Here is a 13,355-nt window from a genome sequence, read left to right as displayed (position 1 = left end):
CAGCAAAGCAAGTCTTGCCGATATAAGACTGTATCTCGACAACGACAGATCTCAACATCGGCAACAGAGGTCCTCACCTCCCAACGTGGAAGATAAATCTTCAACCCTGGTCGAGAATGCTGAACATGCAAATCAGTGATAAGATACGACTCGTGGCAGATCAATGTGCTTTGCGCATGATACAGCTTCCCATAGTCCAAATGCAAGGAAGCACACCGGGAGGATGCCAAATGGCAAGGGCAGAACGTATCCGGCTCGATGAATTCACCCCCATAACACGAACTCAAAATCCAGGGAAAATTAATGCTTCACCCCCTACGAGATAGATCCCACCGACTTTGTTCCTGACAGCAATTTCACGGGCACCATGACACTTCGAGATACGCGATGTATTATACCGAATCACGCTATAGATCTCTTCGAGCAGCAACCTAAAAGTAACTCGCCACCGGCTCTCCCAACACCTCCAAGCGCGGCATGATCCCCAACCCGGGCGCTGTGGGCGCCGAGATCCTGCCATCACGCACCTCAAACTCCCCATCCGCCGTCTTGAGCGCCACCATATCGCGAGTCTCCAGGACACACCGCAGGGACCGCTCCGGCACGGTCTGGCCGAGATGCACGATGGCCGCGAACGCAATATCCGACCCCGTGGTCTCCTGCACGCTGACCGTATACCCGGCCGCGAGGCAGATATCCCGCTGCCTGCGGCCGCGCGTCAACCCCCCGTTCTTGGAGATCTTCAAGCCGATGCCCTCGGCGGCGTCGTCCGCCACGAGCTGGATCACCGACGCATCGTCCGTGGCCAACTCATCGAAGATGATGGGCACGTCGGTCCGCCGCCGCAGCGAGAGACACTCCCGCCACGTCGCGCAGGGGGCCTCGAGCACGAAGTCCAGCCCCGGCGGGACCAGCCGCAGCATCCGCAGCGCCATCTCCACCGTCAGCCCGCCGTTCGCATCGACGATGAAAAACTTCCCGGGTTGGCGATCTTGCAAGGAGGCGGTGATCCGCGCTGCGTCCGCGGCCGGATCATCGCCCGCGACCTTCACCGAGTGGCCCCGGTACCCCCGGGCGCGGTGGTCGGCGACGCGCTGCCGCATCTCGGCCGGCTCGCCCACGTGGATCGAGCTGATGACCGGCATGGGCGTTTTGGTGCGGCCCCCGAGCAACTCGCAGACTGGCAGGCCGACCGATTTGCCGAAGACGTCCCAGCAGGCGACGTCGAGGGCGGTCTTGGCGTGCGCGTGGCCCACCAGCGCCGCGTCCATCGCCTCGTTGATGCGGTCGACCCGTCGTGGGTCGAGGCCGAGGAGGTGCGGGGCGAGCTCGGCGATGCCCGCGCGCACGCCGCGCGCGTGCGAGGCGATGTACGTCGCGCCGAAGGGGGTGCTTTCGCCCCAGCCCTCGAGGCCGGTGTTGGTGGTGAGGCGGACGATGGTCGCGTCGAAGCTGGTGTAGGTGCGGCCGCCGGAGAGGTGGTAAAAGCCGCCGGCGTAGGGGAGGTCGACTTGGTAGACGTCGATGCGGGTGATTTTGAGGGTGGACATTTTGCTGGCCCAGCGGTGTGTAGTCGATAGACGAGAAATCCGATGCGTGGCTTCGTTGGTGCGGCTCATAGGCAGGAAAGACTGTCTCATATACCCTGGCAGTGGTCAGGTGAGATCCTGTGCACGTACCGTGTTCTTCACAAAGGGTCGTGGTCTCAGGGCTTGGCTGTGAAGATGAGCTGTGCGGTCTTGCAACACCGAAAGGGCAGACAATCCGCCCATTTCTGGGCTTGCGAATTATTTGCCCGGTTGGGATGTCTACGACCTTTGCAGTGTCTCCTTAATCTACTCGGCTGAATGCTGGTTGCTGGTCACTAGACCGAGTGCAGTATCAAACATGAGAGCCTGAGCTTATCTACTGCACTCCACATAGCCCCACCGAGTTTGATGGGTGGATTTGTCGAGATCATTGGCCACGCCAGTCCACCATCATCTCGTTAGACTAGGTATTGCGGGGTAAATTCGACCTAGTGCCTATCATGCAGAGCGCCCTACAATGTCCAGAGTATCTCGAAAAAAGCAAAGTTCGCCACCGCAGGTGCCTGTCAGTCTACTAGCTCAATCACCTCAATGCGAGTGGCCATCAACAACCCAGGAAAACACCTCTCCGTATCCGCAAATACCAAGACAATGCAGACAGCACCAAATAGGAATCGATCAGTAGAACTCTAGCGGTCAGACAGCGTTTCTCAAACGACCTTCTAAGATATCCCCAATTGCCCCCACCTCTCACCCCTGTTCCAGACACGTTGATAACTGCAATCCAACCACCAGACCAAAACCCTAACCCCTCGAACTCCCCTCAAACCTCTCCCCCACCGCCTCACACCCCGCAAACCACCCAGGCCGATGCCGCGTAAAACACTCAATCTGCGGCCGGAAGATTTCCAATCTACATCTCTGTCAACACCATACAAACCCGTTCCATCATCCCAGGAAGAAACGCACCCATTAGGAATCAACGCCGGCCGCACCACAACAATTCCCCCGCCCTCGGTTGCGCGCGGGACTGTGTAGACGGTGCATCCGCACCTTCCGCAGAAATACTTGTGCTTGGGGGCCCCGCTCGCAGTCTCGGTGATCGCGTAGGTGCGTAGCTGTCCTTGTGTGTTGTCGAGGGCGAATTGGGAGCGGGGGTAGCGTGCGGTCTGTATTTTTAGGATGGCTTCACTTCGGGGGGGGGGGGGGGGTCTGATGGGCGTTAGGCGGACTCACGATCTGGCAGGGTCCCCCGGCACCGAGGGAGCAGTCGCGGCAGTAGCAGCAGTAGACTGCGGTGGGGGGGCCGGTGACGGTGAAGTGGATGGCGCGGCAGAGGCAGGTGCCTGTGTGGGATGTGGACGGGGTGGATGTGGACATGGTGGGTGGTGATTCGGGCTGTGGATGAAGCTGAATGTGCGTTGGGAAATAGGTTTGAGTGTGTGGGTGAAGTTATCTAACTTAGCCTGTTGATGTTAAGATAAGAGTATGCGTGCGGGGGTGGGAGGGGTGAGTGATACGAGAGGCTCAGCTTACGTGGGGATCTGCCTCATGCATCTGGCGCCCGGCTCTCATCCAATATACCTGATTTGGTTAGACAGGCAGGCAGGCCGATTTGCGGTAGGGTTTTCGGTGCTCTCACTGGATCGGAGATACGTGGGGTAGGGTTGCTTTTCTCCGAGGGGGAGGTAGCATCTTGAGGCTTTGTCCTGAGACCCTCGTTATCAAGATGACGGTTTTGCGGGGCAATTGAGAAATAGTTGAAGATGTAATTGGCAAGTCTTACCCTCAAGTGCATTCATTGCTCTGCAGCTTGATGTTCATGCTTGTTGGATCATATTTCCGCCCAGTAGAGGTGCTAGGCTCCTAGTCAGTCGTGAAGCGAGGAGTCTCCTAAGACACTTAGAATGTTACTCCGTATATACGTCACCGTATTTGTGGTGATCATGTGTCTCCTGACATGAAGCTGAAGCCAGAGCTATGACTTTGAGAGAAGAAAATACCTCCTGCAAGGGAGCGTGCGAGTTGTTTGTTGTGGAGTGTATCAGCGGACAGATGGCCAAACATAGGGCTAGCCCAACGAGCAGCGCAGATGGGAACATTATCGCTTTTCTAACGCCCATCTCCCACCCAAGCTATTACAAACGTATCCACCCCAAGGACCACAAGCACATCTAACAATGTTCCACCTCAAGCCCCCAATCAGACAAAGCAACTCTCACCCCTCAACCCTTCTCCCCCTCCCCCTCCGCCACACCAACCCCACCACCTCCTCCCAGAACCCAGCCATCGGCCCCTCGAAGCTCGCCTCATACGCATCCACCGCCGGCGCCTCCCACACCAAATCCACCTCTTCCGGTTGGAGCAGCGTGGTCCCCTTCGCCCACTTCCACCCGAAAAACAGCACCGGCGCCACCAGCTGCATGGTATAGTTCTCAAAGAAGGCCTGCACATCCCACGGCGCGAACGCCGTATAGCCGTACCCGAGCAGCACGAACGCCATCGCCACCAGCCCGACCCACGCGCAGTATGGCTGGCCCCACCCGACATACGGCAAGGTCGCGCGGTCGAGGCCTTGCACCTGGCACGCGCGGTAGAATTGCAGGTAGGTGATGCACATGACCAAGAAATCGATCAAGGCGCCCGCCGTCATGAGCGAGACGAGCAGGTTGAGCACCCTGGCGGAGTTGTTCGACAGCTGGAGGAAGGAGAGGAAGGGAAAGCAGATGACGACGCCGAAGGCGTAGACGGGCACGCCGTTGCGGGTCTTGGTGAGCAGGCGGGGCGCGCGGCCCTCGAGGGCGAGGCCGTACAGGGAGCGCGTGGCGCAGTAGGTGAGGGTGTTGCCCGCCGAGAAGATGGAGGTGATCAGGAGGGCATTCACGAGGTGCGGGAGCCCCGTGATCTGGAGGTTGGCCATCGCGATCACGTACGGCGAGGCGGCGGCCCCGCTGGCGCGGCTCTGGCCGTGCAGGATGGCTTGGAGGGTCGGGTCCGTCCAGGGCACGACGATGCCGACGCAGGTCGCGCCGAGCACGAAGAACAGCCCGAAGCGCCAGTAGATGGTCTTGAAGGCGGCCTTGACCACGGTGCGCGGCCGCTGCGCCTCCGCCGCCGACATGGAGATGTACTCCGGTCCCACGATGGTGAAGGCTGCCGACCAGAGGGCGGCCAGGAAGCCCTCAAATCGACCGGTCTGTCCTGGATGGCGGTATTCGGCGAACGCGCTGGGGTGGCGCCAGTATCGGAAGCCGTAGGCGTCGTGCTGCGGGTTGCCGCCCACCATGGTGATGAAGGTGAAGAAGATGAGGGTGAAGATCAGCAGGATCTTGCCGCTCGAGAGCCAGAATTCGGCCTCGCCGTAGGCGCGCACCGCGAGGAAGTTGATCACGCTGTGGCAGGGGTTAGTTTCTGGCTTGTAGGGGTTGGGGGTAGGTATGCTGATCGTGGTGAGTTAGTAGCAGTTTGTGGAGGCTTCTGGGCGTACGTGTAAAGAGCAATGCAGGCGGCGCAGACCGCCGCCACGGGGATGTCGTCCCGCCAATACCCCAGCACCAGGTTGATGGCGGTGATCTCGTAGGGGATCATCAGCGCCTCGTAGAAGAAGAAGTTCCAGCCCACCATGAACCCCAGGGCGTCGTCGACCCATTTCCCGGCGAGCCGGATGAAGCCGCCGGACACGGGCTGCAGGACCGTCATCTCCGCTACGCAGTTGTTGATACACGCGATTACGAGCGCATACAGGGTGTAGGCCACCAGCAGGCTGCCGGGGCCCCCGGCGGCGAGCCCGTTGCCGATGCTGATGAACAGGGCGGTGCCTATCGACCCACCGATGGCGAGGAGTTGGGTCTGGCGGTTGTTCAGTCGGCGCTGGAGGCCTTGTGGCGCGAGGGGCTCCACGGGGCAGGACTGCACGTCGGCCTCGACGGCTTCCTCTAGTTTGCGGTCTATCTTGTCTTCTGACATTGTGCTGCGTGGGGTGATTTGGGTTTGATGGGACTGGGTGCGGAGGACTCAGATAAGAGCGGCACGAGAAACCCTTGCGCATAGCGGAGGAAGTTTCCAGCATTATAAATTGCTTCGAGACCGGTCTGTATAGAGTCTGGGACGCCACAGATAATTTCGGAGATAGGCATATGCAAGGAGCATCTGGAGTGGGGATGCATGCCGCAAACGGCGAGGCTAGACCATCCCAAGATGGCTCTCATTTTACATACCGCAATAGGAATTGTCCTGCACGGTTGGCTGTCAAGTGAGATAACCTTGCTATCTTCGAGATATCGAATTAAATCACTATCTCCAGTATGTTATCCGCCGATTGCAGGTGTTGTGCAGAAAGATAAATCGAGTGATTTGTGAGATGAAGCTACCTTGTCCCTCCTGGGGCGGATCTCATTACCCGATCGGCCTTAGCCCTAATTTGATGCCATTCATTCCCCGAATCCCCACCAAGATTCCCACGGTTCTCCACTCTAGCAGAGAAGCATCAGGAATTCTGGGGAAATGCGTTCTGCCATCGGAATGACGTGTAAACAGCTCCACACCTTCCTCGACCCTGTTTACTTCCGTCCCACATCCATGCGGGGGCATCAACCCCCCCTGACCATAAATCCTCACCCCCACCCTCCCCTCTCACACTTCACTCTCAACCACTTCACAACACCTCACAAACCCCCTAATACCAACCGCCAAAGATGCCCCCCACCCTCCCAACAACCCGCCGCGCCTTCCGCCGAACAGACGACTACACCCCGGGCACACCCAAACTCTACGCAGTCGACGAACCCCTCACGTCCCTGGGCCCCACCTCGGTGCTGATCAAAATCCACGCCATCGCCCTGAACTACCGGGACGCCAACATCGCCAACGGCGGAAACCCGTGGCCCGTCCTCCCGCACGGGATCCTATGTAACGACGCCGCAGGGGAAGTCCTCGCGGCCGGCGAGAAGGTCACCAGCCTGGCCGTCGGCGACCGCGTCGCCCCCATCATCGACACGCAGTTCGTGTCCGGCCGGGAGCTGGGCCGGAGCTGGCTCGCGGCCGACGAGGACGGGGTCATGGCGGACCACGTCGTCTTCGACGAGAGGGTGGTCGTCAAGCTTCCGACGTATCTCGACTGGAGCAGCGCCGCGACGATCCCCTGCGCGGGCGTCACGGCGTGGTCCGCGCTCAAGGGGATGAGTATCGGGCAGACGGTGCTGATTCAGGGTCTGCCTTTCTTGGTTATTGTCTTTTTGGAGAGTGCTGCGCTAACGGATAAATGGGCGGCAGGGACCGGCGGCGTGAGTGTGTTTGCGCTGAAGCTTGCGCGCGCGGCGGGCCTGCGCGTGATCTTGACTTCGTCGAGCGATGAGAAGCTGGCGGCCATGCAGAAGAAGTATGCGGAGCCGCCGTTGTTGACGGTCAATTACTCCAAGACTCCGGCGTGGGAGGAGGAGGTGCTGCGGTTGACGGACGGGGTGGGCGTGGACATTGTGGTCGAGAACGGGGGCACGCCGTCGCTCGTGCGGTCGATGAAGTGCACGCGGCGCGGCGGGGTCGTCAGCCAGGTCGGGTATCTGGGCAAGCAGAATGCGCAGGATCTGGCACAGTTGGTGCCGGTTATCATCGATCGGCGGGTCGTCTTGAGGTAAGCTTGATCTTTGGGTGGAGTGCGTGAGTCGGGAGCGATTGGCTAATTCGTGTGTCAGGGGTATCAATGCGGGCTCGAAGTTTGATACGGAGGACTTCTGTGCGGCGTTGGCGGCGACGCAGATTCGATTAGATGATTTGATTGATTCGGTGTTTCCCTTTGAGAAAGCGGAGGAGGCGGTCGAGTATATCTGGCAGGGGAAGCAGGTGGGGAAGATTGTGCTTCAGCTGTAGAGTTAGGGCTATTGGCTGGGGTGAAATCAGGGAAGATGAATGGAATGCCATCGCTTGTATGCGGGTCTTGCTATTCGCCAGTAAGACTGGTATCGATGCTCAGTTGTTGTATCAGTCTTGAGAACGGACTTGCGACAAGGCAAGGTGTTCAGAATCTATCCAAGCTGCTAGTATTTTAGTGCTTAAGCAGGGAAGAGTGGGGCCCAGGGTGGTTTTGTGTACGAATTGTAGGCCTAATTACACTAAGACGTTTATTGATCGTAAGGTATTGCGGTACAATGTTCTCCCCAAGCTTTCAGCTTGATAATACTCTTCAATAACTATGGTTGGCTACTTGCTTGCTGACAACAAAATCTTGTTTTAGGCACTATAGGAGCGATTCCACCTGTAGATGATAAGCTTGTTCTAGCTCGATCCTTCCGCCACGGGGCAGTGCAGGATCAAAGCTACAACAATGCGCATACATCATCACGCTTTCAACATCTTCCAAGATGTTGATAGTGATGCTTAAATCCGAGGTGACCCCCTATCGCAATTGTCCCACACTTGCTATCCGATCACTAGAACAAGATCGTTGACTATGAAGTTCACTGGGAAGGCTCATAACCGCATAGAGCGCTGTGAAGCTTCCTACATGGAAGATCCGATCCGCCTTCTCCTTGATCCCAACTCTAATGCGACGGACTAACTAACTGTGCTGACGCCATGTCAGCCCGAGTTAAATGGACCGACCCTCATCCCCGTCCATACCAGAGACTGCTAAGATCACGACTAAAGCCATCACGTGACTCATTTCCATGTATAACTTCTGCCTGGACCGCAACAGCCATGCATCCCAACCCTCCGTTTCTCCATCCCCCCATACCAACCATGGCCCTCCCCCCCAAACTCATAATCCTACTCCTAGCAGCCCTAGCCCTGACCACCATTTACCTCCTCACGAGAATCCACCGCACCCTCCGCCACCGCCACCTCTCCCGACGATATGGCTGCCGCCCCATCGCGCGGTCCTTCAACCGCGACCCGTTCCTGGGGCTAGACACCCTGCCCAGCACGATCCGCGCCATCCGCGCGCACCGCATCCTAGCACGGGGCTGCGAGCTGTTCGCACGGTACGGGCGCACCTTCACCACCCGCGAACTGCAGCACCGGATCATCCTGACCATCGAGCCCGAGAACATCAAGACCATCCTGTCGGTCAACTTCCAGGACTACGGGCTCGGCCACCGCACCAAGCCCTTCCGCCCGCTGCTGGGCCAGGGCATCTTCAACAGCGACGGCGCGCACTGGGCGGCCTCGCGCGCCCTGCTCCGCCCCAGCTTCGCACGGGACCAGGTCGTCGCCGACCTCGCCGTGCTGGAGGAGCTCATCCAGGATCTGTGGACTGTGTTGCCGCGGGACGGGGCTACCGTCGACCTGCAGGAGTGGCTTTTCAAGTATACGATCGACTCTGCGACGGGGTTCTTGTTCGGGGAGTCGGTGCATACGCTCCGCACGCCGGTGGGTCAGACCCGAAAAGAGGGGGTGGGGGTGGGGGTCGGCTTTGCGGAGGCGTTCCAGTATGCCCAGAAGGCGGTGCTGGTGCGGGGTACGCTGGGTTGGTTGAATGCGTTCTACCGCGATCGCAAGGCGGAGGAGTGTAACCGACGCTGTCGAGATTTCGTGCGCGTGTTCGTGGACGAGGCGGTGCGTGCGGTTGAGATGCGCAAGACTGGTGACGATCAGGAGGACGTGGACGCGGTGGAAGGGGAAAAGCCCAAGGGCAAGCGCATCTTCTCGCACGAGCTGGCGGCGCGGACGGCGGATAAAGAGCGCATTCTGGACGAGCTGATGGCCGTGCTGCTGGCCGGACGGGATACCACGGCCAGTCTGCTGGGGAATCTGTTCTTCATGCTCGCGAAGAGCCCCGCGATCTGGGCGAGGCTGCGCCGCGAGGTGGAGTGCTTGCAGGGTCGTCCGCCGAGTTATGAGGAGTTGCAGGGGTTGAGGTTTGTGGAGTGCTGTATTAAGGAGTGTATGTTCACTATCCCCTGATCCCCTCTTGCGTACAGTGTGGTACTAAGGAAAGAATGCCCCAGCCCTCCGCCTCCACCCCGTCGTCCCCCGCAACCAACGCGAGGCGATCCGCGACACCGTTCTCCCCCTCGGCGGCGGCGACGATGGCCTCGCCCCCGCGTTCGTGCCCAAGGGCACGCTCGTCGCCTACAACCTCTACGCCATGCACCGTCGGGCCGATCTCTACGGGGATGATGCCGACGACTTCCGCCCCGAGCGCTGGGAGGACGGCAAGTTGCAGCTGCGGCTGCGCTGGGCCTATCTGCCATTCAACGGCGGGCCGCGGATCTGCATCGGGCAGCGGTATGCCTTGACCGAGGCGAGCTACGTGCTGGTGCGCATGGTGCAGGAGTTTCGCCGGCTGGAGAGTCGGGATCCCGGGCCGTGGGAGGAGAGTCGGGGCCTCACGCTGTGTTCGCGCAATGGGACGCGCGTGGGGCTGATTCGTTGATTTGGGTTCGTGTTATTGCCGCCATAGCGTATGTCGCATTGTTCTAGGCTTTATCCTCTCTATGGTTGGTGCAATTCGGCTTGATCTCTCGAGACATGGGTATGTGAGTCCAGCGGGCTGAGCAGTTGAAGGCATGGTATAGTTGTATGTACACTGGTGGATTTGGGATCCGCAGCGAGCGACTGTAATCCAGAAAGTTATGGTAGGGTACAAGTCACATTGCTCTAAGCAAATTACATGCGCAAGCCTCTTTCAGGTAATGAGAAGGGTGAGGAGAAAGGTCAGTGTGAGGGAAGACAGAAGGGGGCTGAGAGTGTATCTTTCGAAAAGCAGAGCACAGAATCCGAGAAGTAAGATTTGACACTAGGAAAGAATATGGACTCACTGCAACGTGGTAGACGTATGTGTCGATATCGAGTGAGGTGTTGTAACCACTGACAATACATCAAAGCGAGATAGATCCTTACATATATCCAAACCCCTTTGATAATTACGCATAGCACAATAAGCCCCCGACAGCTCTAGCCCTAACTCAGACTCCACCAGCAACCCTCTGCACCAACTCCTCCACCTCCTCGGACCCCCACTCCCTCACCCCCAACAACCCATTATCATCCCTCTCCCACGGATACGCCAACTCCCGCGTAGCGATACAATACTGAATCTGCACCTCAAACGTCGCAGCCGTCACCTCCCTCCCCTCCCTGAGGTCTGCCAACGCCCCCTCCACCAACCCCCGCATATCCCTCTCACTCGTCTCCTCCCACCCCTCCACCCCCAGCACCTTCTTCACCACCCCGACCAACTGACTCTGCGACAAATACACCGAGTACACATACACCGCCCGATTCCGCGTCTCCTGCGGGTGCAGCAGCACCGCCGCCGTGGCGCGGCCCACATCCTCCAGCGTCGTCCAGGGGACGACGTTGTCCCCGGTGCCGAAGATTCGGACTTTTCGGCGGGGAAAGTCTAGACCTGCGAAGCCAGACCTCAGAGCCCAGTCTAGGAAGACTCCGCAGGCGACGACGGTGTAGGTTAGTGTGGATGCGGCGGCGTGGCGTTGCACGGCTTCGTAGGCGGCCTTTTTGCGGGCGAAAACGGGGAGTGCGTGGATTCCTGGGTTGGTGGGGTCGAGGCCGAAGTCGCTTGTTATGCTGTGCGCAAAGATGAGGGGCGTTCTGGTTAGTTGGGAAAGTTGGATGAAAAGGGTAGAAGGGGAAAGGGGAAGGGTAGGGACGAACAAGCGAGAGACACCGGCGGCGGCGGCGGCGTCGATGAGACGGAGCGGAGTGTGGATGTCCGAGGAAAAGGTCGTGTCGATCACGGCGTCTTGGCCGGCTAGGGCTGCGGTGAGGGAGGCGGGAGAGGCGAAGTCGACCTGCTTAACGGTGGCTGCTGCGGGGAAGGTGGTTGCGGTTGCAGGCTTGCGGGTGAGGATGGTCACGGTGAAGTCCTGGGCGAGCAGGGCGTGAAGAACTTGGCTGCCTACGTTGCCGCTGGCCTGGGGCTTGTTAGCTTCTTGAGCTTTGGTTGGGGGGTGGCTCGGGGGAGTTAGGGCTTACTCCTGCGAGGGCCACGTTCTTGATTGAGGACATTTTTTCGGGTTGGTAGTAGTCTTTGTGTGTTGACGGGCTTGACGAGCTTGGAGATGGATGGGCAACGGTTTGTATCAGCTGGCAATATTTAAACATTCCCGGTGTGCGGACATGGCCGGAGATCGAGGGTCAAAAGGCAGACAGCCCCGGTCTCCGGGCTAATGCCGGCAATGTAACACTTTTCCAGCTATTTCCGCGATTATCAGGGCTCAGGGTCTTTGGCTTGTTCTAGATAGGTCAAGCCACACGCCAGGGGATGGAGACCAGGCAGCCAGTTGTTGCCGCAGGTGAATGATCGGATGTCAGATTTTAGTGAGACATCTAGTTTGATTTGTAAGATTTATCCAAATCATGGCAGCATGTTCCTTTGCGTCGTTCCTACTCCACCCCCTCTGAGAACCCTCCAGGAACACTGAACAATTCTATCACCCTGTTCCGCATATTCTCGCATACCCAGAGCCTATCTCTCAGCTCACGACTGCCCCGGCAACTTCCTCATGTAGATCTCGCTAGCCAGACTTCCACCACCGCTACAAACACCCCACTCCCCAATCCCAAACCTCTCTGGAGCACGTCGACAATTCATCCCACTCCCCCCAATAATCACATTCCCCGGTCGATACTCAGAATCCGCCTTCATGCGCCTAATCGTCGAGCCATGGAACTTCGCATCCAACGGCGTATCGCGCGGGGCCCCGCGGTGCGGCGGCCAGTGGACCAGCGCCCACCTCCCATCCTTCTGCATCGCTGCCCGCCGTATAGGAATCCACTCCATGAACCGCCACAGCCAGGCCGTAGCCCGCGAGACCCCGTTTCCAGCATCTAGCGACGAATGCAGTAGTCCCTGCGTGCAGGAGTCGACCAGCGCAGCCTGGAATGGCGACGGCGACGGCGACGGCGACGACGACAACGACATCCCCAGCTCCTCCTCCAGACACCCCATCTCTTTCATCTTCTCGCGATCCAAGCGCAGCCCAGCCCGCTGCGCCTCCCGCACCATCCAGACAAGCGGAACGTGGCTAATCTGCGTGCGCTCCCGCGGTCCACGCTGGAACCCGCCCCCAATATCAGCGTGGTTGCCGGGGAACCAGACTTCCTCGAAATCTTGGGCGTCATCATCATCACCACCAACACCACCATGCCACAGCTCATCTAACACTCTCTCAGCCCTCTGCCCCCTTTCCCCCCTCCCATAAATCCCCAAAAGCACAGGCTGAAACTTCACCCTCCGTTCATCGATACCAACCGCATGCCTCACCACCCTCGCATTCGACCTCCCGTCATTGACCACCTCAAACTCCGCCACACTATTGACCGTATCGAACAGCCCCAGAAACCTCGCCGGCCGAACAGGCCGACACAACGTCTCCCGACAGTGCCTTAGATACGTCGCAGCCCTCTCCTGCGCTTCAGCCGTCTGATACCGCGTCAGCTTCAACTGCGAGAACGCCTCCCACACCAAGGGGATCATCTCCTCGTTGTCCGGGCCCAACAGGCCCGCCGCGTCCAGCATCTCCGCCAGAAACAGCGCCGTGTAGGCGCCGCGCGAGAAGCCGAAGATGTAGATGTCCGTGGCGGCGCGGTAGTGGCGCATGAGGAAGCGGTAGCCGCCCAGCACGTGCTGGTCGAAGGTGTGGCCCAGCGCTTGGCTGAGGGTTTTGCTCTTGCCTTGGGTTAGGGTCTTGTGGAGTTGGGTGGCGGCGAGGGCACTGGGGGTGATGGTGGTGCCGATTCCTGCTTTTCGGGGGTTAGGCTTTCTACCTGGGGAGGGGGGAGGGTGGGAGCCTACGTTGGTAGTAAACCACTACACATTACATTTCTATTAGCTTTGCGGTCACGTCACAACAAAATCTCAATCGG

At 58.9% G+C, this 13,355-nt stretch overlaps 7 protein-coding genes across 7 annotated transcripts; 2 read left to right on the top strand and 5 right to left on the bottom strand.

Moving 5' to 3' along the window:
• Positions 1–431: 431 nt before the first annotated feature.
• Positions 432–1,550, bottom strand: BO72DRAFT_467817 (mandelate racemase/muconate lactonizing enzyme family protein; the record flags this gene model as incomplete). The annotated part of the gene is made up of 1 exon (XM_040946863.1): positions 432–1,550. One exon carries the CDS (start codon positions 1,548–1,550, stop codon positions 432–434), a length of 1,119 nt encoding a protein of 372 aa, XP_040802146.1.
• Positions 1,551–1,927: 377 nt separating this feature from the next.
• BO72DRAFT_447210 (GFA family protein) lies at positions 1,928–2,981 on the bottom strand. Its single transcript, XM_040944479.1, has 3 exons — positions 2,766–2,981; positions 2,499–2,698; positions 1,928–2,442 (listed from the first exon to the last, which is right to left on the bottom strand). The coding sequence occupies exons 1-3, from the start codon at positions 2,907–2,909 to the stop codon at positions 2,334–2,336; spliced, it is 453 nt and encodes a 150-aa protein (XP_040802145.1). The 5' UTR covers positions 2,910–2,981; the 3' UTR covers positions 1,928–2,333.
• A 346-nt stretch (positions 2,982–3,327) lies between these two features.
• BO72DRAFT_507427 (amino acid transporter) lies at positions 3,328–5,495 on the bottom strand (the record flags this gene model as incomplete). The annotated part of the gene is made up of 4 exons (XM_040949258.1): positions 3,328–3,354; positions 3,787–4,921; positions 5,017–5,378; positions 5,445–5,495. The coding sequence occupies 4 exons, from the start codon at positions 5,493–5,495 to the stop codon at positions 3,328–3,330; spliced, it is 1,575 nt and encodes a 524-aa protein (XP_040802144.1).
• Positions 5,496–5,826: 331 nt separating this feature from the next.
• Positions 5,827–7,562, top strand: BO72DRAFT_76726 (zinc-dependent alcohol dehydrogenase family protein). The gene has a single exon (XM_040950693.1). The coding sequence runs from the start codon at positions 6,224–6,226 to the stop codon at positions 7,160–7,162; it is 939 nt and encodes a 312-aa protein (XP_040802143.1). The 5' UTR covers positions 5,827–6,223; the 3' UTR covers positions 7,163–7,562.
• A 395-nt stretch (positions 7,563–7,957) lies between these two features.
• Positions 7,958–10,328, top strand: BO72DRAFT_447208 (cytochrome P450). Its single transcript, XM_040944478.1, has 2 exons — positions 7,958–9,408; positions 9,473–10,328. The coding sequence occupies exons 1-2, from the start codon at positions 8,265–8,267 to the stop codon at positions 9,898–9,900; spliced, it is 1,572 nt and encodes a 523-aa protein (XP_040802142.1). The 5' UTR covers positions 7,958–8,264; the 3' UTR covers positions 9,901–10,328.
• Positions 10,329–10,432: 104 nt separating this feature from the next.
• Positions 10,433–11,495, bottom strand: BO72DRAFT_467813 (aromatic alcohol reductase; the record flags this gene model as incomplete). The annotated part of the gene is made up of 3 exons (XM_040946862.1): positions 10,433–11,054; positions 11,142–11,401; positions 11,463–11,495. The coding sequence occupies 3 exons, from the start codon at positions 11,493–11,495 to the stop codon at positions 10,433–10,435; spliced, it is 915 nt and encodes a 304-aa protein (XP_040802141.1).
• Positions 11,496–11,967: 472 nt separating this feature from the next.
• On the bottom strand, positions 11,968–13,307 carry BO72DRAFT_526925 (T6SS phospholipase effector Tle1-like catalytic domain-containing protein; the record flags this gene model as incomplete). Its single annotated transcript, XM_040950068.1, has 2 exons — positions 11,968–13,229; positions 13,301–13,307. 2 exons carry the CDS (start codon positions 13,305–13,307, stop codon positions 11,968–11,970), a joined length of 1,269 nt encoding a protein of 422 aa, XP_040802140.1.
• Positions 13,308–13,355: the final 48 nt, after the last annotated feature.

The sequence above is a fragment of the Aspergillus fijiensis genome, assembly GCF_003184825.1.
Source record: "Aspergillus fijiensis CBS 313.89 unplaced genomic scaffold BO72scaffold_18, whole genome shotgun sequence".
In the NCBI taxonomy this organism is placed as follows: domain Eukaryota; kingdom Fungi; phylum Ascomycota; class Eurotiomycetes; order Eurotiales; family Aspergillaceae; genus Aspergillus; species Aspergillus fijiensis.
Note: the sequence above shows the minus strand (reverse complement) of the source record. Positions and strands in the feature narration are given on the sequence as shown.

What these genes read in the sequence shown, in the direction of transcription:
- BO72DRAFT_447208 (XM_040944478.1), top strand. Translation starts at nt 8,265, where the DNA reads ATGGCCCTCCCCCCCAAACTCATAATCCTACTCCTAGCAGCCCTAGCC. An exon ending in GGAGTGCTGTATTAAGGAGT is followed by an intron (nt 9,409 to 9,472) that starts GTATGTTCACTA and finishes AGAATGCCCCAG; the next exon opens with CCCTCCGCCTCCACCCCGTC.
- BO72DRAFT_447210 (XM_040944479.1), bottom strand. Translation starts at nt 2,909, where the DNA reads ATGTCCACATCCACCCCGTCCACATCCCACACAGGCACCTGCCTCTGC. An exon ending in CCGGGGGACCCTGCCAGATC is followed by an intron (nt 2,699 to 2,765) that starts GTGAGTCCGCCT and finishes CTAAAAATACAG; the next exon opens with ACCGCACGCTACCCCCGCTC. An exon ending in CCGGCGTTGATTCCTAATGG is followed by an intron (nt 2,443 to 2,498) that starts GTGCGTTTCTTC and finishes ACAGAGATGTAG; the next exon opens with ATTGGAAATCTTCCGGCCGC.
- BO72DRAFT_76726 (XM_040950693.1), top strand. Translation starts at nt 6,224, where the DNA reads ATGCCCCCCACCCTCCCAACAACCCGCCGCGCCTTCCGCCGAACAGAC.